The 24,943-nt window shown below is 45.8% G+C and overlaps 1 protein-coding gene across 2 annotated transcripts; it reads right to left on the bottom strand.

Annotated features, from left to right (window-relative positions):
- Positions 1–1,492: 1,492 nt before the first annotated feature.
- On the bottom strand, positions 1,493–24,005 carry ogg1 (8-oxoguanine DNA glycosylase). Of its 2 annotated transcripts, XM_067998542.1 has the most exons (8): positions 23,645–24,005; positions 20,524–20,681; positions 18,233–18,696; positions 15,450–15,629; positions 7,213–7,391; positions 6,080–6,227; positions 4,884–4,933; positions 1,493–3,906 (listed from the first exon to the last, which is right to left on the bottom strand). In XM_067998542.1, the coding sequence occupies exons 1-8, from the start codon at positions 23,786–23,788 to the stop codon at positions 3,844–3,846; spliced, it is 1,386 nt and encodes a 461-aa protein (XP_067854643.1). In that variant the 5' UTR covers positions 23,789–24,005; the 3' UTR covers positions 1,493–3,843. The 2 variants fall into 2 exon arrangements, with proteins under 2 accessions (XP_067854643.1, XP_067854644.1); XM_067998543.1 differs by lacking the exons at positions 1,493–3,906; positions 4,884–4,933; positions 7,213–7,391 and having other exon boundaries at positions 6,145–6,227.
- Between the last annotated feature and the right edge of the window lie 938 nt (positions 24,006–24,943).

Below are 24,943 nucleotides of genomic sequence, written 5' to 3'. Positions count from 1 at the left end.
AACCGAGGGCGGGGAAGAGGGGAAACCGAGGGCGGGGAAGAGGGGAAACCGAGGGCGGGGAAGAGGGGAAACCGAGGGCGGGGAAGAGGGGAAACCGAGGGCGGGGAAGAGGGGAAACCGAGGGCGGGGAAGAGGGGAAACCGAGGGCGGGGAAGAGGGGAAACCGAGGGCGGGGAAGAGGGGAAACCGAGGGCGGGGAAGAGGGGAAACCGAGGGCGGGGAAGAGGGGAAACCGAGGGCGGGGAAGAGGGGAAACCGAGGGCGGGGAAGAGGGGAAACCGAGGGCGGGGAAGAGGGGAAACCGAGGGCGGGGAAGAGGGGAAACCGAGGGCGGGGAAGAGGGGAAACCGAGGGCGGGGAAGAGGGGAAACCGAGGGCGGGGAAGAGGGGAAACCGAGGGCGGGGAAGAGGGGAAACCGAGGGCGGGGAAGAGGGGAAACCGAGGGCGGGGAAGAGGGGAAACCGAGGGCGGGGAAGAGGGGAAACCGAGGGCGGGGAAGAGGGGAAACCGAGGGCGGGGAAGAGGGGAAACCGAGGGCGGGGAAGAGGGGAAACCGAGGGCGGGGAAGAGGGGAAACCGAGGGCGGGGAAGAGGGGAAACCGAGGGCGGGGAAGAGGGGAAACCGAGGGCGGGGAAGAGGGGAAACCGAGGGCGGGGAAGAGGGGAAACCGAGGGCGGGGAAGAGGGGAAACCGAGGGCGGGGAAGAGGGGAAACCGAGGGCGGGGAAGAGGGGAAACCGAGGGCGGGGAAGAGGGGAAACCGAGGGCGGGGAAGAGGGGAAACCGAGGGCGGGGAAGAGGGGAAACCGAGGGCGGGGAAGAGGGGAAACCGAGGGCGGGGAAGAGGGGAAACCGAGGGCGGGGAAGAGGGGAAACCGAGGGCGGGGAAGAGGGGAAACCGAGGGCGGGGAAGAGGGGAAACCGAGGGCGGGGAAGAGGGGAAACCGAGGGCGGGGAAGAGGGGAAACCGAGGGCGGGGAAGAGGGGAAACCGAGGGCGGGGAAGAGGGGAAACCGAGGGCGGGGAAGAGGGGAAACCGAGGGCGGGGAAGAGGGGAAACCGAGGGCGGGGAAGAGGGGAAACCGAGGGCGGGGAAGAGGGGAAACCGAGGGCGGGGAAGAGGGGAAACCGAGGGCGGGGAAGAGGGGAAACCGAGGGCGGGGAAGAGGGGAAACCGAGGGCGGGGAAGAGGGGAAACCGAGGGCGGGGAAGAGGGGAAACCGAGGGCGGGGAAGAGGGGAAACCGAGGGCGGGGAAGAGGGGAAACCGAGGGCGGGGAAGAGGGGAAACCGAGGGCGGGGAAGAGGGGAAACCATTCTCTCCATCTCTCCTCCCGAGCCCCCATTCTCCATCTCTGACTCCAAGCTCCCATTCCCCAGTCTCTTTCTGAGCCCCCATTCCCCAGTCGTCTTCTCCCCCCGGGCCCCATTCTCCCTCTCCTAAGCCCCCATTTTCCAGTCTCCCTCTCTCCCCCTGAGACCCCATTCCCCAGTCTCCCTCTTCCCCTCTCTCCTTTTCCCAGTCTCCTCTCTCCCCAACTCTTGAGCTCCCTACCGCGATTTCGGGGCCCCCGATTCCCGAGACCAGCAGTTCCCAGCTTTTGTGGAATGGAGACTTCTTTACCCAGCATCCATAGCAGCAGAGAAACCTCTCTATCCCTGGGACAGAGCCGGCAAGCATTTAATCCCAGAGATAGAGCGGTTTCTCTGCCGCTATGGATGGGTAAAGAGATCTCCATTCAACAAAAGCCGTTTCTTTCACCCCTTGTTTACCTAACTGTCCCGCGTTTTAAGTTGTAAACAGACTTGGTGCATTGAAGGATGTCTGTAATTCATAATTTGCGAGCATCCATGGTTTCAAGGTGCACCTTGTATCTATTACAATGTAAGTTATTTGGGACTGTCAGTAAGTATCTGTTTTTTTGCAGGTGTCTATTTTTTGGGGTAATCCGTTTGTACAGGTTTCACTGTAGGTTTCCTTTAAATGTTACTTCAAATTTCCAAGTTTGCTAACTTGTCCCTTTCCACTGTAGTATCCAGGCCGCCATTTGTTACGGAGCACTATGAACCGAATAACACCTGTCCAAAATAGTGTTTGCAGAGTCTTACTTTTGCCATATTACAATTGCATAGCCTTCACTGGAGCATTTCTAAGTGTAGAGGTCATGACAGAAAATAACGGATGATCAGTGGGCTCTGGCTTCGATAATTCTGAAAAGCATTTGCGCAAAAAGAGCTGGTTGATGAGAGGAATGGAAAAGAAACAGGTTTATATTAAGCTACATCGAGTCTACAGCACAGAAACAGGCCATTCGGCACAACTGGTCTATGCCAGTGTTTATGCTCCACACGAGGTTCCTTCCTCGCTCCCTACTTCATCTAACCCTATCAACATACAAGATCCTGGGCTTTATAAATACAGGCATAGAGTACAAAAGCAAGGGAGTTATGTTGAACCTTTATAAAACGCTAGTTTGGCCACAACTGGAGTATTGTGTCCAATTCTGGGCACTGCACTTTAGGAAGGATGTGAAGGCCTTAGAGAGGGTGCAGAAGAGATTTACTGGAATGGTACCAGGAATGAGGGAATGTGGAGAGACTGGACAAGCTGGGGTTATTCTCCTTAGAACAGAGAAGGTTTAGGGGAAGATTTAATAGAGGTGTTCAAAATTATAAAGGGTTTAGATAAAGTAAATAAAGAGAAACTGTTCCCATTGGTGGAACGGTTGAGATCCAGAGGAAACAGATTTAAGGTGATTGACAAAAGAACCAAAGGGGACATAAGGAAAAACTTTTTTAAGCAGCAAGTGGTTATAATCTGGAAAAGCAAGTAGTTATGATCTGGCTTTTGTACTCTATGCCTCTATTTATAAAGCCCAGGATCCTGTATGCTGATCTGGAATACACTGCCTGAAAGGGTGGTGGAAGCAGATTCAATCGTGACTTTCAAAAAGGAATTGGATAAATACTTGAAGGGAAAAAATTTGCAGGGCTACGGGGAATGGGACTGACTGGATTGCTCTTACATAGAGCCGGCACGGGCTCGATGGGCCAAATAGTCTCCTTCTGCACTGTAACCATTCTATGTTTCTATGATATCCTTCTATTCCTTTCTCCTTCGTGTGATTATCTAGCTTCCCCTTAAATGTATCTATGCTATTTGCCACAACTACTCCTTGTGGTAGTGCGTTCCACATTCCTACCACTCTTTAGGTAAAGAAGTTTCTCCTCAATTCCCTATTGGATTTATTAGCGACTATTTTATATTTATGATCTCTAATTTTGGACACCCCCACAAGTGGAAACATTTTTTCTACGTCTACCTTATCAAACCCTTTCATTATCTTAAAGACCTCTATCAGGTCACCCCTCAGCCTTCTCTTTTCTAGATAAAAAAGCCCCAGCCTGTTCAGCTTCTCCTGATAACTATTTCCTCTCAGTTTTGGTATCATCCATGTGCACCTTCTCTATATTATGAAGACCAGAAATGTGCACAATACTCCAAGTGTGGTCTAACCAAGATTCTATACAAGGTTAACATAACTTCTCTGCTTTTCAATTCTATCCCTCTAGAAATGAACCCCAGTGCTTGGTTTGCCTTTTTTAATGGCCTTATTAACCTGCATTGCTACTTTTAGCGATTTAGGTGTCTGTAATTTGTATTTACGTTCATTCCCATAAAAGAACTGGGCACCAGACAGAGCTGGAGTGAAAACATGAACAGATGAAACAGGACTGGGGTCACAAGAGCTATAGTGTGGTAGAGTGTAAAGCAGCAATTACATTATTCTCTGTGTTATGTGGTAATAGTAAGGTCAGCTGTCAGCTCCTGGTTTTTCTGTTCTACTCTAGTTCTTGCTTGGACTTGTATACCTGAAACTTCTTCAAATCGGAGGAAAACAGAACCTGGAATGAAAGAGTGCAAATGATTAGCTATTGAGAGGCGGAGAGAGAACACATGGTAGTGGCAGGAAGCTGTCAATGTTGACTCTGTAAGCCATACTTAGTTTGATGGCAGAAAACTGTCATTCTTATAATTGCTACCCTTTAGATTTGCGCCAATGTATCAACCAAGTATCCATGCGAATTATCATAATTTAAACAGCGGATTCACTCCAGACACAGATCCTTTCTTACAAATACATCTATATTTATCTCTCTCAACATCCAATAGTCTATCTGAACCCTTCAATTACATTATAGTCTATAACTCTCTCTTTCATTATCTTTCCCTAGATATTCTATCTGAACCAATCGCATTATGGTGATTATACTCAGAAATATATAGAAGTTACAACATGGAAACAGGTCATTCGGCTCAACCAATTGGCATTTACCCTCCACACGAACAAATAGCGCGAATCACATTTACCCATCATTTTCCTATATCCCTTTATTCTTCATCCAACTTTCCAGTCTAATCTTGAATGCTGACAGTTTCTGCCTCAACCACTAACACTGGAAGTGAATTCAGCTGCCTGTGTAAAGAAGTTCCTCTTGCTCTCTGTTCTAAATGTCTTGCATTTAATCTTGTATCCCTTTGCTCTACACATCTCAACGACTAGAAACAGTCTATTTTTATCTATTCTATCCCTTTCTTTCATAATTTTAAACACTTCTATCATATCACCCTGTAATCTGCGTTGTTCTAAGAAAAAAAAAGCTAACACAGAAAAGCCTCAATTTTTCAAGTCTTTCTTCATATTTGTAGCCTAGTGAATCTACGTTGCACCCTCTCTAAAGCCTCAATATCTTTTTTTGGTGTGGAGCCCAAAACTGCACACAGTACTCTAACTGAGGTCTTAAGGTTTTATAGTTTTATTGACCATTATGATTCTTATAGTCCTTTTAGGCCTTTATGTTTGTATGTTTTTATTACTCACACATTGTGCCCAGCCAGCAAAAGGACCCCATAGGCTGCGAAAAAAATCACCTGAAATAAAAATAGAGAAGCTAGTTAAGGTTTTCAGATATTACTATCAAAGCTGCTCCATGTTGTAAGTACAAGACCTGTTCTACAATTTACAGTGTACAAAGTTCAATTACATTATGATCTGGTGATCAGCTCTCTATAATACCACCCTGTGTGTGTTTTTATGATTTCAACTAGATATAAATGAACATAACAGCACTGTACCAGTGATCACAGTACATAAAAACACTGAATTAAAGACTGCAGTTCATAAGACAGCAGCATATTAGACACTGTAGCACAACAGAATTTGATCCCTGGGATGGCAGGACTGTCGTATGAGGAGAGATTGGGTAGACTCGGCCTGTATTCACTCGAGTTTAGGAGAATGAGAGGGGATCTCATTGAAACATATAAAATTCTGACAGGGCTAGACAGACTGGATGCAGGGAGGGTGTTTCCCCTGGCTGGAGGGTCCAGAACGAGGGGTCACAGTCTCAGGATACGGGGTAGGACATTTAGGACTGAGATGAGGAGAAATTTCTTCACTCAGAGGGTGGTGAACCTGTGGAATTCTCTACCACAGAAGGCTGTGGAGGCCAAGTCACTGAATATATTTAAGAAGGAGCTAGATAGATTTCTAGACACAAAAGGCATCAAGGGGTATGGGGAGAGAGCGGGAATATGGTATTGAGATGGAGGATCAGCCATGATCATATTGAATGGCGGAGCAGGCTCAAAGGGCCGAATGGCCTACTCCTGCTCCTATTTTCTATGTTTCTAGAAAGTGTTGTGTTAGAGATGACAGTATTGAATCTAAAAGAAGCTTTGTTGTATTGAGCAGATTTTGTATGTTGTTTTTAAGAATACAGAAACAGGAGTAGGCCATTCAGCCCCTTGAGCCTGTTCCGCCATTCAATTAGATCATGGCTGATCTGCATCTTAACTCCATCTACCCGCCTTGGTTCCGTAACCCTTAATACCTTTGCCTAACAAAAATCTATCAATTTAGCAGATATTGTACAGCAGAAAGGATTATTAAGGAACGCTATAGGTAAGTAATCCATTTAACAGATTATTCATCTAAGATAACTAGTTACCTAATCAGTGGTTGCTACAATACAAGTTACTGATCCCACTAACAGCTTAGGTTGATCTTTTCCTTACCGATTTCTTGATACACCTTGTCAGTGAGACTCTTTTGACCCGCCCCCAGGTGGGAGAGGTAGTCACGCTTAGTGATCTGCCAGACGTGTGTGTCCACGGGAATAACTTCCGGCTTATCCAGAGACATCAAACAAACACAATCAGCCACCTGAAGGCAGAAAACAGAGAATTAGAAAATACTCTAATGTGTCTTGAAACTTGTCCTTTGAACACATGTTGCATAAACTTTAGTTGGTTTTCCCTTGAGTTCAGATCGTTGATTGGTGATCTAATCAAGGTGTTTGAAAAGGTAAAAGGATTTGATACAGTAGATACAAAGAAACTATCTCCTCTGGTAGGAGAATCCAGAATAAGGGGGCATAATCTTAAAATTAGAGCCAAGCCATTTAGGAGCGAAATCAGGAAGCATTGTTTTTACATAAAAGGAAGTGGAAATCTGGAATCACTCCCCCAAAAGGCTGTGGATTCTGGGTCAATTGAAATTTTCAAGACTGAGATGGATGGATTTTCATTAGGTACGGGATCAAGGGATATGCAGAAAAGGTGGTTAAATGGAGTTGAGATACAGATCAGCCATGATCTAATAGAATGGCAGAGCAGGCTCGAGGGCCGAATGGCCTACATTTGTATCTACAACATCCTGTTACATAGGTTTCTGGCAGTCAGATGTATTCATATGCTCATGCAAAATCGAGCTTCAGGTTTACACCAAGAGATTCTACATAAAAAAAACAAGGGATATAAACAGAATGTAAGAACTATGGAATCTGGCTTTACAGCTATTGTTACAAATTCCAAGCCTTGTCTAGTGTGGGTATCCAGGCCAATACTACTGATCAATGTGGGAGGGCAGCTTTTATCTAAAATGGGAAGAGTTCGATTCCCCAGCACTATTATCCTTCACCTTGATGAGCACAAAAACAAAGAAGAAAAAGGCACACAAAAAATGGTAGTAACTGCTCTCATCTGGGCATTCCCTCCCTTCAGTTAAAACTGCGTCAATGTCGGAGCAAACAGAAAATTTAAAAATGATGAAAATTAAACAAATTTCTTTCAGCTTAGGAAAAACAGCAGCAGCAAAAATGTTTAAAATCTGATCCATTGACTGATCCATTCACAGGTAATCGGCCCACCTTTGCCCCTACGCCAGGTAAAGTGCGCAGTGCACGCTTTGCTTCCTCATATGGTGCCCCGCGAAGTGAATTTAGCCAATCTGAACCATGTGTCTCCAGTATCATCTTTGCGCTCTGACTGATGAACTTTGCTCTGTATCCAAATCCCAGCTCTCGCAACTGGTTTTCCACATCATTTCCTATATGGAAAATCACAAGAAATCATCATCCTCTACTCCAGTCCAGCTCACAAAATTGCCTCTCCACATCATCCTCCATCCTGACCCTACCTCTCCGCATCATCCTCCATCCTGACCCTACCTCTCCGCATCATCCTCCATCCTGACCCTACCTCTCCACATCATCCTCCATCCTGACCCTACCTCTCCGCACCATCCTCCATCCTGACCCTACCTCTCCACATCATCCTCCATCCTGACCCTACCTCTCCGCATCATCCTCCATCCTGACCCTACCTCTCCACATCATCCTCCATCCTGACCCTACCTCTCCGCATCATCCTCCATCCTGACCCTACCTCTCCGCATCATCCTCCATCCTGACCCTACCTCTCCACATCATCCTCCATCCTGACCCTACCTCTCCGCATCATCCTCCATCCTGACCCTACCTCTCCACATCATCCTCCATCCTGACCCTACCTCTCCGCATCATCCTCCATCCTGACCCTACCTCTCCGCATCATCCTCCATCCTGACCCTACCTCTCCGCATCATCCTCCATCCTGACCCTACCTCTCCGCATCATCCTCCATCCTGACCCTACCTCTCCGCATCATCCTCCATCCTGACCCTACCTCTCCACATCATCCTCCATCCTGACCCTACCTCTCCGCATCATCCTCCATCCTGACCCTACCTCTCCGCATCATCCTCCATCCTGACCCTACCTCTCCGCATCATCCTCCATCCTGACCCTACCTCTCCGCATCATCCTCCATCCTGACCCTACCTCTCCGCATCATCCTCCATCCTGACCCTACCTCTCCGCATCATCCTCCATCCTGACCCTACCTCTCCGCATCATCCTCCATCCTGACCCTACCTCTCCACATCATCCTCCATCCTGACCCTACCTCTCCACATCATCCTCCATCCTGACCCTACCTCTCCGCATCATCCTCCATCCTGACCCTACCTCTCCGCATCATCCTCCATCCTGACCCTACCTCTCCACATCATCCTCCATCCTGACCCTACCTCTCCACATCATCCTCCATCCTGACCCTACCTCTCCACATCATCCTCCATCCTGACCCTGCCTCTCCACATCATCCTCCATCCTGACCCTACCTCTCCACATCATCCTCCATCCTGACCCTACCTCTCCACATCATCCTCCATCCTGACCCTACCTCTCCACATCATCCTCCATCCTGACCCTACCTCTCCACATCATCCTCCATCCTGACCCTACCTCTCCACATCATCCTCCATCCTGACCCTACCTCTCCACATCATCCTCCATCCTGACCCTACCTCTCCACATCATCCTCCATCCTGACCCTACCTCTCCGCATCATCCTCCATCCTGACCCTACCTCTCCACATCATCCTCCATCCTGACCCTACCTCTCCGCATCATCCTCCATCCTGACCCTACCTCTCCGCATCATCCTCCATCCTGACCCTACCTCTCCACATCATCCTCCATCCTGACCCTACCTCTCCGCATCATCCTCCATCCTGACCCTACCTCTCCACATCATCCTCCATCCTGACCCTGCCTCTCCACATCATCCTCCATCCTGACCCTACCTCTCCACATCATCCTCCATCCTGACCCTACCTCTCCACATCATCCTCCATCCTGACCCTACCTCTCCACATCATCCTCCATCCTGACCCTACCTCTCCACATCATCCTCCATCCTGACCCTACCTCTCCACATCATCCTCCATCCTGACCCTACCTCTCCACATCATCCTCCATCCTGACCCTACCTCTCCGCATCATCCTCCATCCTGACCCTACCTCTCCACATCATCCTCCATCCTGACCCTACCTCTCCGCATCATCCTCCATCCTGACCCTACCTCTCCACATCATCCTCCATCCTGACCCTACCTCTCCACATCATCCTCCATCCTGACCCTACCTCTCCACATCATCCTCCATCCTGACCCTACCTCTCCACATCATCCTCCATCCTGACCCTACCTCTCCACATCATCCTCCATCCTGACCCTACCTCTCCACATCATCCTCCATCCTGACCCTACCTCTCCACATCATCCTCCATCCTGACCCTACCTCTCCACATCATCCTCCATCCTGACCCTGCCTCTCCACATCATCCTCCATCCTGACCCTACCTCTCCACATCATCCTCCATCCTGACCCTACCTCTCCACATCATCCTCCATCCTGACCCTACCTCTCCACATCATCCTCCATCCTGACCCTACCTCTCCACATCATCCTCCATCCTGACCCTACCTCTCCACATCATCCTCCATCCTGACCCTACCTCTCCACATCATCCTCCATCCTGACCCTGCCTCTCCACATCATCCTCCATCCTGACCCTACCTCTCCACATCATCCTCCATCCTGACCCTGCCTCTCCACATCATCCTCCATCCTGACCCTACCTCTCCACATCATCCTCCATCCTGACCCTACCTCTCCACATCATCCTCCATCCTGACCCTACCTCTCCACATCATCCTCCATCCTGACCCTACCTCTCCGCATCATCCTCCATCCTGACCCTACCTCTCTGCATCATCCTCCATCCTGACCCTACCTCTCCACATCATCCTCCATCCTGACCCTACCTCTCCGCATCATCCTCCATCCTGACCCTACCTCTCCGCATCATCCTCCATCCTGACCCTACCTCTCCACATCATCCTCCATCCTGACCCTACCTCTCCACATCATCCTCCATCCTGACCCTACCTCTCCGCATCATCCTCCATCCTGACCCTACCTCTCCGCATCATCCTCCATCCTGACCCTGCCTCTCCACATCATCCTCCATCCTGACCCTACCTCTCCGCATCATCCTCCATCCTGACCCTACCTCTCCGCATCATCCTCCATCCTGACCCTACCTCTCCGCATCATCCTCCATCCTGACCCTACCTCTCCACATCATCCTCCATCCTGACCCTACCTCTCCACATCATCCTCCATCCTGACCCTACCTCTCCACATCATCCTCCATCCTGACCCTACCTCTCCGCATCATCCTCCATCCTGACCCTACCTCTCCACATCATCCTCCATCCTGACCCTACCTCTCTGCATCATCCTCCATCCTGACCCTACCTCTCCACTTCATTGTCTCTACATAAAAATCAACATACTCTTTGGATCATCATCTTGAGACTAACTTTGAGATAGGCCCCATACAATTCCCCGCCCATTATTAATTTCCATGGACATAGAATCATAGTAAGGTTACAGCATGGAAGGAGGCCATTCGGCCCATCAAGTTCGCGCCGACTCTATGCAAGAGCAATCCAACTAGTACCACTCCCTCGCCCTTTTCCCGTAGCCTGCAAATTTTTTCCTTTCAAGTACTTATCCAGTTCCCTTTTGAAGGCCATGATTGAATCTGCCTCCACCACCTCCTCAGGCAGTGCATTCCAGATCCTAACCACTCACTGTGTAAAAAGGTTTTTCCTCACGTCATCTTTGGTTCTTTTGCCAATCACCTTAAATCTATGTCCTCTGGTTCTTGACCCTTCCGCCAATGGGAACAGTTTCTCTCTATCTACTCTGTCTAGACCCTTCGTGATTTTGAATACCTCGATCAAATCTCCTCGCAACCGTCTCTGTTCCAAGGAGAACAACCCCAGCTTCTCCAGTCAATCCACGTAACTAAAATCCCTCATCCCTGGAATCATTCTAGTAAATCTCTTCTGCACACTTTCTAAGGTCTTCACATCTTTCCTGAAGTGCGGTGCCCAGAACTGGACACAATACTCCAGTTGTGGCCGAACCAGTGTTTTATAAAGGTTCATCATGACTTCCACACTTTCGTACTCTATGCCTCTATTTATAAAGCCCAGGATCCCGTATGCTTTTTTAACCAATTTTTCAACCTGCCCTGCTATCTTCAACGATTTTTGCACATATACCCCCAGATCTCTCTGTTCCTGTACCCCTTTTAGAATTGTGCCCTCTACTTTATATTGACTCTCCTCGTTCTTCCTACTGAAATGTATCACTTCGCATTTTTCTGCATTAAATTTCATCTGCCACGTGTCCGCCCATGCCACCAGCCTGTCTATATCCTCTTGAAGTCTATCATTATCCTCCTCACTGTTTACTACCCTTCCAAGTTTTGTGTCATCTGCAAATTTTGAAATTGTGCCCTGTACATCCAAGTCCAAGTCATTAATATATATCAAGAAAAGCAGTAGTCCCAGCACTGACCCCTGGGGAACACCACTGTACACCTCCCTCCAGTCCGAAAAACAACCGTTCACCACTACTCTCTGTTTCCTGTCCCTTAGCCAATTCTGTATCCATGTTGCTACTGCCCCCTTTATTCCATGGGCCACAATCTTGATGATAAGCCTACCATGCGGCACTTTATCAAATGCCTTTTGAAAGTCCATATACACCACATCAATAGCATTGCCCTCATCTACCCTCTCTGTTACCTCATCAAAAACTCTATCCAGTTAGTTAAACACGATTTGCCTTTAACAAATCCGTGCTGGCTTTCCCTAATCAATCCACCCACGTCCAAGTGACTGTTAATTCTGTCCCGGATTATCCTTTCTGAAAGGTTCCCCACCACTGAGGTTAAACTGACTGGCCTATAGTTGCTGGGTTTATCCTTACACCCTTTTTTGAACAAGGGTGTAACATTTGCAATTCTCCAGTCCTCCGGCACCACCCCCATATCTACGGACGTTTGGAAGGTTATGGCCAGTACCTCCTCAATTTCCACCTTTACTTCCCTCAGCCACCTAGGATGCATCTGATACGGACCGGGTAACTTAGCTACTTTAAGTCCAGCCAGCTAAACCTGTTCCATTTTGTGCTCAGTACATTGTTATTTAAGTTAATGATTTTACACTGTATACACATACAGGTCAATCAATATCCCTCGGTATACAAGCTCACCTGTTACAGTTCATTAAAGTGGGCCCATTTAAGATGCTAGAATTATTTATGCTAGAGTCCAGCTGGTATGAAAGCAAATTATTTCTATCAGTCTGTCTTTTTTGTGTCTCCTTGTTACTAGTCTGACTTATTGTAATTGTGATTAAGAAAGAAGCTGCATTTATATTGCACTTTTCGCGTTCTCAGGATGTCCCAAAGCACTTCACAGCCAATGAAGTACTTCTGAAGTGTAGCCACTGTTGTAATGTAGCAAAACATCTCAGCCGACTTGTGCACAGCAAGGTCCCATAAACAGCAATGAGCTAAATGACCAGATAATCTGTTTTGGGTGGTGTTGGTTGAGGGATAACTTAGAGGAGAGAGTGCGACTACTGAGCAACAGATTATTTCTACACTTTTTAATTTAAAACATACTTATTACAATCTATGTAGCTAAATGTTGACTAGCCCCACCTGTTAATGCTAAACTAAAGGGCTAATAATCCACAATCAAAATCTCACAACTAAAAGCTACATCAACCCAAGATCTACACATAGACCGACGAAACTCAGTCAGCAGCACCTCATCAGCAGACCACTAAAGAGTTGAACTAAACTCCAATTACTGAGCAGCATCAATGTCTAGTCCCAAAATAGTATGTTTTTTTTTGCAAATTTGAAGATAATGCAGCAGAGACAGAAATTCAAGAACTTCCCAGCTTTTTCTGTGGAGACCCATTGTTATTTGTGCTGCTTGGAAGGTGTCCTGGAAGTACCATTTGCAGCCAGTATATGGTGCACCTGCTCTTTGTAAAGAGTATTAAAATAGTTTTCCAGTATGACATCACCACCTAATGGCAGAAAGGAAGTGCTACAGGACAAAACAAACCTAGATTTGTACCAACTGTGTTTTTCTGCTAGCAATAATCTAGTTTCCATGACTTGTTTGCTTTCTCTTTTCTCCCCTATCCCCTAAAGGTGTTGATAACCTGCTGGGGTACGTATCCATGGTTACCAGTTACCCTCCTGTACCTCGCAAATGTCGTTATCAATAGACTTGCCAACTCTAGTTTTACCATGAGTAATGGTTTAAGGAATGAGCTACTTGAAACTTATTAACTATGGAGCAAGCAGTTCACCCACAGATTTCTTCCAGTGGAAACTAGGGACCGGGTAGCTTGCTGCGATCACACAGATGGCTGTTGGCAGTTACCTGGTTGTGGTTACACAGTTACCTGGCTGCAGTTACACAGATAAGTAGTTGAGCTGATCATTTGCATAAGTCTGCGAATCCCTATAGTAACCATTAACAGTTCCTTCTGATCTAAAAATTAGCTACGTCTTGGTCGAAACGCCCCACCCCCCCTCCAGTTTGAGGAAGCTCAATTTGTTGTCCCATCCTAGCAACCAAGTTGGTCCACAATCCCCAATGGTCGGGTCAAACCCAACCCCAGCCCCCAGCCCCCACCCCCTCCCCCGCCACTGTTTTTTCTCCCAGGTTGCACACTGCAGTGTCCGGGAGATTAATCTTTCATTCCTGGAAACTCCTGGACAATCCGGGAGGGTTGGTAACCCTAGTTATTAATCATGTGTGAGCCTAGACAGTAAGCCTGACAGGCTATTTGATCATGGGGGGCTTATCATCGCTCGGCCTGTCCTCAGACATCATCCATTCAAGCGAACATCCAGCAGGGAGTCACTGGGCAGCAATCAAGAGCAGGAAACTGGGCCGGTTTTCCTTTCCCTAGACTGTTGCTGCAGCCAATTGTAGCACTCCTATGGCCACCCACTCTGAGATCAACTAACTCAGCACTGACTGGGGCCTTGCTGGCCTGTGTGACTCAACTAATCAATGGATAAACTTGCTGAGCCACTGAGAGTTACTGAGTGTTGCATTTCCAAGTTACTCAGAATCGTTTTAAAAATTTCTTTCAACAGCAACATTTCACAACTGGCATTTGGTGAATAAATGAGAAAAAAAATCAGAAACGTTTTTAAAACGATTCTCAGTAACTTGGAAATGCAACACTCAGAGATGACATTGGAACAACCAGAATCTAGAAACGTCCTGAATACATCTGTATGGCCAGACCTGAAATGGCCAGTGAATGGATTAAATGGAGGGGTGGGGGGAGGAATGAACTATATGGTTTTGTGTGTTTTATTGCTGGGCTATGTTGAAAGAAGCAGTTCAGTGGACTGCAGGCAAGAACAAAGAAACATAAAGTACAGGACTGGAACAGACCATTACAGTCTATCTAATGAAAAATACCTTATCTTCTTCTATCTCTCACCCCCTCAATCCCTTTCACTACCATATATCAAACAGTTCCTCTTGAAGTTGCCAGTACTATCTGCCTCCATTCCCTCTCCAGGCAGTTTGTTCTATATAACAACTATTCTCTGTGTAAAGTAGTTAAATCTGAGCTGACCTGAGCTTCCTTCCCTTATCCATGTCCCCTTGTTATAGAATTTCAGATTATATCAGCCATGTTAAGGTTCACTTTATCTATATCCCTTAAACTCTTCAATACTGCAACAAGGTCTCCCCTGAGAGTGTAAACACTCTCGCTTTTCATAACCCAGGTGTCTGATACAAGCTATCAATTTAATTGCTGGAAAATCCAAGTGCCTGCTTCTCTGATTAGAATGGTACCCGTCTCTCTTTCCGGAAGCAGTCAAAGCAAGTCCAGTGCCCAGTAGACTAGCTGAGGTCATCAGGCCTCATTCATATTGTAACAACCTGGGCCCAGGGTTATGCAACCCAATATTCATTCTACTTTGAGCTTGACCTGTTTTCAAATTTTCCTCCTCCTTGCCCAATTATTGACTCAGGCTGGGGTACGGTTTCACAGGCGCTGGCCAGCCTCAGGTACCTTGCGCGAGTAGCCATTCCTCACGTGTAAGCCTAGACGATGAGTGTGAGCAGGCTATTCAACTACATGGGGCATCACAGCCAAGCCCCCAAACCTAATTCAGGGTTGAACGCGCTCTTATGCATCTGCGCTCGTGTGTTCTAGCAAGGGTCACTAGAGAGTGAGCAGGAGTGAGCTCCCTGGCTAATTTTTCTCCTCTCTATAACCCAGCGGTACTGGGTTCAAATACCACCCCCCACCTTACCACCTCCCCAGCCGGCCGCCCAACCGACCACTTCCTGCTTTGACACCAACCTGCCAGTGCCTGCAATGTTGGGAATGAGTAGTAGGTGACAGAGTCCAGCTTGCACAGCTTCTCTCCATAGGTCTGGCACAGGCGCTCAATCATTCCGGTGATGCGCGAGATATGGTTGTTGGAGGTGCAGATAAAAGAGAAAAGACACTCAATGGGATCCTGACGTAGGACGCGGACACCTGGAACAGCACAGGTTAAAAAAAAACATTACTCAATACAGACCTGAGTAAATAAACAGTCCCACAATAACCAAGCACTTTTTTTTACACATTGTGCAACCTGTACTTAAAGGAATTGTTTAATCTCATCACACCCAGGGAATTTTGGAGTTTAAAGCTTCTTTTTGAACAAAGCAATTTTATAAATGTTCTAAGCAGTGCATCCCTCTATGCACTAGTCCCTCCTCCCTCCATGCTGTCTGCGGGTGAAGTGATAATGAAAGACGTGTCTTTTTTTATTCATTCTCGGGATGCGGGCATCGCTGGCAAGACCGACATTTAATGCCCATCCCTGGTAACAACTGAGTGGCTTGCTAGGCCACTTCAGAAAGCAGCGAGAGTCAACTCCGTTGGCCTAGGACTGGAGTCACGTATAGGCCAGACCAGCGGGTTTCCTTCCCTGACATTAGTGAACCAGTTGGGTTTTTATGACAATCCAATAGCTTTGTGGTCACTTTTACTGATACCAGCTTTTTATTTCCAATTTTTTCTTTTAAAAATTGAAATCAAATGGTCATGGTGGGATTTAAATTCATATTCTCTGGATTATTAGTCCAGTAACATAACCACTACACTGCCGTAGCCATATTTCTCTCAGAGCCTATCGTGCCTGTTACTGCACCGCATGTATCCTGGGAAAGGAGTGTTACATTTTTGGTTTTACCTGAGATAACCTACTCAAGTTCAGAGTCATTGATCACTACCTTAAACAAACCTCATGTTTCCAATGATCTGGCTTTAATTGCCCAGTATCTATGTAAATAACAGCGAGACCAGGGATCGAACAGAGAATTCTTACTACTGTACACCAGTTTAGGAACATAGAAACAGAAGTAGACCATTCAGCCCCTCAAGCCTGTTCCGCCATTCAATTAGATCATGGCTGATCTGTATCTCAACTCCATTTACCTGCCTTGGTTCCTTATCCGTTAATACCCTTACCTAACAAAAATCTATCAATCTCCATTTTAAAATTTTCAATTGACCAGCCTCAACAGCTTTTTGAGGGAATGTGTTCCAGATTTCCACTACCCTTTGTGCAAAGAAATGCTTCCCGACATCACCCCTGAAGGGCTTAGCTCTAATTTTAAGGTTACGCCCCCTCGTTCTGTACTCCCCCACCAGAGGAAATAGTTTCTTTCTATCTACCCTTTCAAATCATTTAATCATCTTAAACATTTCAATTAGATCACCCCTTAATCTTCTATACTCGGGGGAATAAAAGTCTCGTCTATACAACTTGTCCTCATAATTTAACCCTTTTAGCTTACTGGAATGCAACACGGGGATTCTCATTCTCAGTAGAAAAATTGAACCTACAATCAAGTTACACTCAGGCTAGCAACCAACAGACAGTTTATTTAACATGGAACAGGTAAATGAACAATATTCAGTGCAAAACAGTACATTTACAAGTTTTGCTGTCCTCCAAGAAACACGTCAAAAACAATAAAGACACTTCCCCTGAATTCTCTTTCAACATAACTAGACACCCGGAAAAAAAAATAGCTAATTTCTTGCACTGCCACAAAGTAAAACTAGCCCAGGCTCTGCGTTGGTTGGAGACTAACTGCCTGCTGTCTTAAAAAGGAAACACACCCACAGAAGTATTATGCCAAATCTCTTGAAGGTTTACTCAATGACAAAAACTGCATCGTCCATAATTAAATTCGATGGGTAGCCCATCTTAGACAATGCTACAAGATGTTTGTTTTCCTCGTTAAAATATGTGATAGTTGGAACTTAATAGGTCACCCCTTCAGCCATCGAAGATTCTATAAAATGGGTACAACCCAATGCCTCTGCATTCAATTTACATTAGCATATTAAAACCACCTTTTGTTTCAAGAGGAATCAAGGCTCGAATACATAATAATCCTTCACCTGCTGGAACAAGTTGTGTGTTTCTGCACCTTGCAGAGACAGCTCACAGAAACCACAATTAACCTTCTGTGTACTATTACTGGTAATAAGGAATTCAAATCAATGATCTAACACAGACAGAAATACAGTTTTGTCATAAATGATCAGGCTACAGACAATCATTACTCCACCATAATTTTTTCAAAACGTGACACATTTTGAAGCAGTAGAATCATTACATTAATGCATTAGCCACCAAATGCCATAAATAGATGTACAACTGCCCCTTCTGTACTGTGTCTGCAGTGCTGGGCGCAAAATATTAACCTTCAATCAGACCTGCAGACAGACACAAACACCCTATAAATATAAATTAGTGGCTAATAAATCCAATAGGGAATTCAGGAGAAACTTCCTTGCCCAAAGTGTAGTAAGAATGTGGAACGCACTACCACACAGAGTAGTTGAGGCGTATAACATAGATACATTTAAGGGGAAGCTAGATAAGCACATGAGGGAGAAAGGAATAGAAGGATATGTTGATAGGGTTAGATGAAGAGGGAGGGAGGGAGGAGGTTTGTGCGCAGCATAAACGTCGGCATAGACCAGTTGGGCTGAATGGCCTGTTTCTGTGCTGTAGTTTCGATGTAACACCCATTCAGCAACATATAAATATCAAACTCCTTCAAGAACCCACTCACCAGGGAAATCCTGCGCCACTTGCTCAAAGTGTTTGTCAGCTTGACTCCAGTGTGAGTACAGCTCTAAGAGTTGCACATGCAACTGAAAATAGTCAGTTAAAATCCTGCATTCCTCTTCATCCATAGTACTACATTCCAGTTTCAACGTTCCAGCTGTGGTATCATTTATCTGCTGCATGCGCTCCACTGGTTCCATTTTCACTTCAGGAAATGTCATCTCTGTTTCTGGGACGTTTCCATCTTCATTCTTAAGTTTGGTTTTTATTCTAGTTTCCTTTTTCACTTTAACACCGACCGTATTTATAGAAGGTCCTTTTCTCTTTTTGTGACCTGTTGATAAGTGGATGCCATTTTCTGCCTCCTTGGAATATGTCCGGTACCAGATCTGATCCTCGCTCTGTGTCAGGGTCCACACACGATTGGCTAAGACTCCTGTCCAGTGTCCAGGGCTCATCTCCTGCCATCTGCAATACAAGGCATTCGTTCAAACTGCTGCTGATTAAATACAGGCCCCTGTACTTTAGTTTCAACTACCTGCTGAATCTTAAGCCACATCTGTTAGCCCTGCCCTCCAGCGTCCATTGTCCTCTCCCTCAACTACAAGCCCCGTCATCCAGCCCTCAACTTCAACCTCAGCCTCAGCCTCAGCTCTCAAACCCAACCAAAATGCCAGGATCCACCCTTAGGCCCAACATAGAGTCGTCCTGCTTACTCCTAGCCCTAGTCCCAAGTCAGTACAGTAGGGCCTGGATTCTCCTCTTCTCAACTCCCCGCTGTCCAATGTGACTCCAATTGAGGCCTAATAAGGAATGATTTTGGGGCCATGAGGAGCGAGAGGAGGCCAATACTTGATCCTGTCCCTCCACTAAAGGACTTTGGGGACTTACCACCATTGCCCCAGGGCACACTACCATCTTTCTCCTGGCAGTCCCTGGGGATGGTGGAGACGGCACCTGTACAGATGGAAATTGGTGGAGAACTCGGACACCTATCATTCACCTCCCCACCCGGCATTTACATGTGGTAGCAGCCAGCCTTCCCACGGGGTTGTGGGGGGGCGGGGGGGGGAATGGGTACTGAGAGACAAATTGAGCTCAGAGGAAGAATGAGGCAGCCCCAATTTTGCTTTCCTTTTCCTTCGCTATACTGTCCAACTTTGGATGGGAGAGAGGAGAAAAATCCAGCCCTAGGGCACAATGCCAGTATCTGTGAAGGAAAGTGAAATGATGGCTCATGTGACGATTGTAGATGCCACACTGTTACAGTGGGAATATTCTTATGAGGTTAGGACAGTGGCACACTGTTAGAACAGTATTAAAGGAGATGGAATCTTTGCTCTACATCCAACCCATGGTATAACTGGTGTAGGAGAGCGTGATGGAGCAGAGAGAACTTTACTCTGAACCTAATCCCATTGAGAAACTGGGGACTTTGAAAGATCAGAGAGATTTAGGGGTCCAAGTACAGAAATCACTAAATGCTAGTGGACAAGCACAAAAAATAATTTAAATGGTTAACGGAATGTTGGCCTTCACCTTAAGGGGGCTGGAATATAAAGGGGTGGAAGTTATGTTACAGCTGTACAGAGCTCTGGTTAGACCCCATCTGGAGTACTGTGTTCGGATCTGCACCGATCCTCAGGAAGGATATATTGGCCTTGGAGAGGGTGCAGCGCAGATTCACCAGAATGATACTGGGGCTAAAAGGGTTAAGTTATGAGAACAGGTGGCATAGACTCGGCTTTTATTCCCTTGAATATAGAAGATTAAGGGGTGATCTAATTGAAGTGTTTAAGATGATGAAAGGATTTGATTGGGCAGATAGAGAGAATCTATTTCCTTTGGTGGGCATCACCTTAAAATTAGAGCCAGTCCATTCAGTGATGATGTCAGAAAGCATTTCTTCACACAAAGGGTAGTGGAAATCCAAAACTCTTTCCCCCGCCACCAAAAGCTGTTGAGGCTGGGGGTCAATTGAAAATTTCAAAATTGAAATTGATAGATTTTTGTTAGATAAGGTTATTAAGGGTTACAGAACCAAGGCGGGTAGATGGAGTTAAGATACAGATCAGCCATGATTTGATTGAATGCGGAACAGGCTCGAGGGGCTGAATGACCTACTCGTGTTGCTATGTCTGACCCTGTCTTTCTTACTTTTCAAAGTTAGTCTGAATTATAGCAACAGTTATGCAATTCAATTGTGCCTGTATGCACACAGGAACTAATTCTACAATGGAAAAACACACTCATCTAATTCCAATCAACGGTCACATCTCACAAGTATAAACTCACCGGAATGACTGACCACAAGAAAGCACGATATCTAGCCTCAGCTCGGAGCAAGAGCAGGGGATTGAGTGCCAGAGTGCTGGGCATGCAGGCAGTGTAGCATGTCTCTGCATGACTTTACCAGCAAGTTGTCCAGAGGTTATCCCAATGACCCTGTAAAACTAACACAGTGAAGGGATGTCACTACCATAAACAGGAAAGCTTACTCCAGATCAGGATAACGACAATTTTCACACAGATTCTGTGAGAGTCAGTAAACCGCTTCAAAAGTGAAAGCTCCCCACTTGCTAACATGGATTCCAACAAATTAAAAATATTTTAGAAGCCCCGAAGTGCTTACTCTTTTTATTGAATGTAAAATTGATAAGAATATTTTCACATTTAATAATATTGGATTACACTCTTTGGGATAGATCTTGACTCTGTGCGATAGTGTAAATCGGGTGATAGCGAGTCAGTAGCCCGTTTTACATCGCTCCTGATTTTTGTTTCTATCAATGGGACTCAGTTTCATGTCTCACCCAAAGGGCAGCATAATTTAACAATGCACTGGAGTGCAGATTATGTGCTCTGCTACTTGTAATAAATCTGTTTCTCTGTTTATAGTCTAAACCATGGTCTGATGGAGTGTTTATTCTACCGCTTTACAAAGTCTAAGGGAATCATGAGAGAGCTTGTGACATATCCAGTAAGCTGAATAGTGACAAAGATTTCTGTTCAACCTCCGGGCTCGCTACATTACCAGAAACTGGGCATATTAATGCTAGTCGGTTCATAGGGAGCAAAGGTTTGCTTACTAGAATGGTCTTTAATGCTGAACAGGAGGAAAATATCAAAGTAAAGATCCAAAGATGTGCAAAAATACTGATGCTGGAGATTCTGCTTTAATCTCAACTAAACTAATTAGTGTTTTTATGTTAGCGGTAATTTTTTTCGTCATTATAAGTTCCTATTTTCCACCTCTGTTGTGAATCATTTTTAGAATTATAATTCAGCTACTATTACAAATGAATTTTTTTTAGCTCAAAACAAACAAGTAACTTGTAATTCTAAAAAGTTGATTGTATGAACATTTAGATGTTAAAACTTTTCAAGCAGGGACTTCAAGGAGCACCAACATGCATGCTCACTCTCAAGGCCTCGTTCTTGTTTTGATGTATAAAATATGCCAAACATGGACTGGTCGCATCTACGATGGGACCTTGTCAACTGTCCAAGACTGAGCTCTTGATTGTTTAAAAACATAGCCAATGAAAATCTATTTTTTCTACACTTGCTCTCACCACCAGGATGAAGGTTGGATGCCAGAAGAACAAAATAGATTTTTAACTGATATTTTTAGGGAATCTGTTTTTTTATAAAAAAAGTTAGTTTAGATTAGATTAAAAAAGGAAAATTACATTTTTAAAAAATAGTTCACACGGAAAATTGTAAAGAGGAGCGAATGAGAAAAATAAAGACAGGGCACACAGAATTAAGTGTTTAAGTATTTATTTTAGTAAATTATGGTTAATATTGCATTAATAAAAGTACTCTGTATGTTTGAGTAGCTTCACTACCTTAGATTAGTACTTTTACAACATCACAGTGCAAGTCAAAAATCAAAGAGTCAGCCCAGTAATGCCCCCATGATCTAAAAACATATTAAAAAAACTTCCCATTAACACATAAAAACACTGATCAAATCTATCTTCACTCAGCAAGCGTGAGTGAGCAGCCGCCAACTCCCTGGAAAACTGATGGCATTCAAGCTATTCTAGTCAAAAATAAAAGTTTCAACTCTATTCGGTTTTGAAAAGATTCAATCTTGGTATGTAGGGTATCCTGACAATGCCGGGATTTATTGCTCTAGTTCCCCTGAGAAGGTGGTGAGGGGCCACCTTCTTGAACCACTGCAGCAGTGGTTTTATGCAACTGAGTGGCTGGCTAAGTCACTTCGGAGAACAGTTAAGGTGTGGGACTGGAGTCACATATAGGCCAGACCAGTTAAGGACAGTAGATTCCCGTTATTTAGGGCATTAGTGAACCAGTTGAGCTTTTATTACTGATACCAGCTTTTTATTTCCAAACTGCCATAGGTGGGATTTGAACTCCTGTTCTCTGGGTTATTAATCCACTAACATTACCAGAATACCCCCAGCCTTCAGTCTATGCCAAGACTTCCTGCACCTCCCCACAAAAGGCAATGACCTAATCTTGGCAATAATAATGCACCATATAAACATATGTCTACTCGATGGTTTTGCAGGTAAAATGCAAAATTAATAAAGAACAAAAAATAAACTGTTAAAACTGAAAACAGTAGGTGCTTACTCCGTGCAGCCCCCCTCCAATCGCGGCCCAAACCCCGCCCCGTGTCAATCACAATTCAAGCCCCGCCTCCTGTGAATCGCGGCCCAAACCCCGCCTCCTGTCAATCACGGTCCAACCCCCGCCTCCTGTCAATCGCGGCCCAAACCCCGCCTCCTGTCAATCGCGGCCCAAACCCCGCCTCCTGTCAATCGCGGCCCAAACCCCGCCTCCTGTCAATCGCGGCCCAAACCCCGCCTCCTGTCAATCGCGGCCCAAACCCCGCCTCCTGTCAATCACGGTCCAACCCCCGCCTCCTGTCAATCGCAGCCCAAACCCCGCCCCGTGTCAATCGCAATTCAAACCCCGCCTCCTGTCACTCGCAGCGCAAACCCCGCCTCCTGTCAATCGCAGCCCAAACCCCGCCCCGTGTCAATCGCAATTCAAACCCCGCCTCCTGTCACTCGCAGCGCAAACCCCGCCTCCTGTCAATCGCAACTCAAAACCGCGCCTCCTGTCAATCGCAACTCAAACCCCGCCTCCTGTCAATCGCGGCTCAAACCCCGCCTCCTGTCAATCGCGGCTCAAACCCCGCCTCCTGTCAATCGCGGCTCAAACCCCGCCTCCTGTCAATCGCGGCTCAAACCCCGCCTCCTGTCAATCGCGGTCCAAATCCCGCCCCCTGCCAATTCCGTCTCCAGTCCTTCTCGTCAGTCTCAGCTCAAACTCTGATCTCCGCCTTTATTTGGTTCCTGTTACTCTTCTCTGCTACCACCAGTCACCCCTCACCCTCACCCGATACTGGTTTATTAATGAAGATCTACCGCTCTATTACCTGCACCTCGCCGCGCTGAGCTGAGCTGCATCCTGTGGTGGCCGAGCGACCCTTTTGCGGGGAGTCTTCTTTTTGTTTTCTGACTCCCGAGTGTGTGTCTCCCTCCCTTCGTGCGAGCCAGCTGCAGTCCAAATTAAACAGCATCAGATAAATTGGCAACAAGAGCCTGTCGTTTATGCATGGCGAAAGTCACTTGACCAATCTTTTGACGCGTCTCAGTCTGAAAACATAAACACCGCTCAATGTGTTTGAACACAGAAAATGCTAACAACACTCAGCAGGTCAGGCAGCACCTGAGCAGATTCCTCACCTGCTCTAGGGTTGCCAACCTGGTTGGACGCGTTCCTGGAGGTTTGTTCACGTGATATCTGATCATGTGACGGTGGAGCGTTCAACATCTGGTCACGTGATACTTACTCGCAACAAATCGTCGCCACTCTGTCCCAAAGAAGAGAATCTCACTTTGTGTCTTTCTTAGATTTGGCTTGAAATGGTTGGGTGAGAAGCAGACACTTTTAAACATGGAGCCCTATCAACACTCCATATGCAATGCCACAGTGAACAGAAACTGATGAACACTCGGTTTGAGAGTTATAAGGATATTTTCCTCTTTGAAATCAATTTCTTACAAGAAATAAAGCAACTAAAATGCAGTTTTGTGTCATGTATTTGCTTGTGCTGTGTAATACTTTATCTTTGTTTTGCTTCTGTGAATCATTTTATTTGGGAATAAATCTGGGCAGTCATGTGGCCTGTACAAAGTGGACCAATGGGATATTTTTTATCTTCCAAATTCAGTGTAGTGGGCACCATATATGTTTGCTAGTTACCAATTGACTGCAATCAGGGTTAATCGTTAGACTTGGGATACACTAACTCTATGTGTCAGAGAATAAAATATGCCAATTTCAGCTCACGAAATATATGAGTTAATATTGGAAACTGTCATCACGGCCCTCACAACAGAAAAGTTATTGGAAAAAGCCTGGAAGCCTCATCAGGATCTCCCACTACCTATATTTTTATATGGCTTAACTCCAAATGATGTACCTTTATTCACTCAGACTGCACATATACAATTGGAAAAAGCTGCCCACTTTTGTGCATAGGACTTATATAAAACCCCACAGACATCAGTACACAAAGACAATGTATATAAAAACATAAGTTAAAGAAGTCAAATCAGTCAGTTATTTGGTACACAATGTAAAATAAATAGAACAGAAATGCTAAGAGACGACTTGTTCCTGCTTTAGTGCTCATGACCTGGGTTTATCTTGAGAACCTAAGGATGAAGTG

This window comes from Heptranchias perlo, chromosome 17 (genome assembly GCF_035084215.1).
Source record: "Heptranchias perlo isolate sHepPer1 chromosome 17, sHepPer1.hap1, whole genome shotgun sequence".
In the NCBI taxonomy this organism is placed as follows: domain Eukaryota; kingdom Metazoa; phylum Chordata; class Chondrichthyes; order Hexanchiformes; family Hexanchidae; genus Heptranchias; species Heptranchias perlo.
The sequence above is the reverse complement of the archived record's forward strand: the minus strand, read 5'-3'. Positions and strand labels throughout refer to the sequence as shown.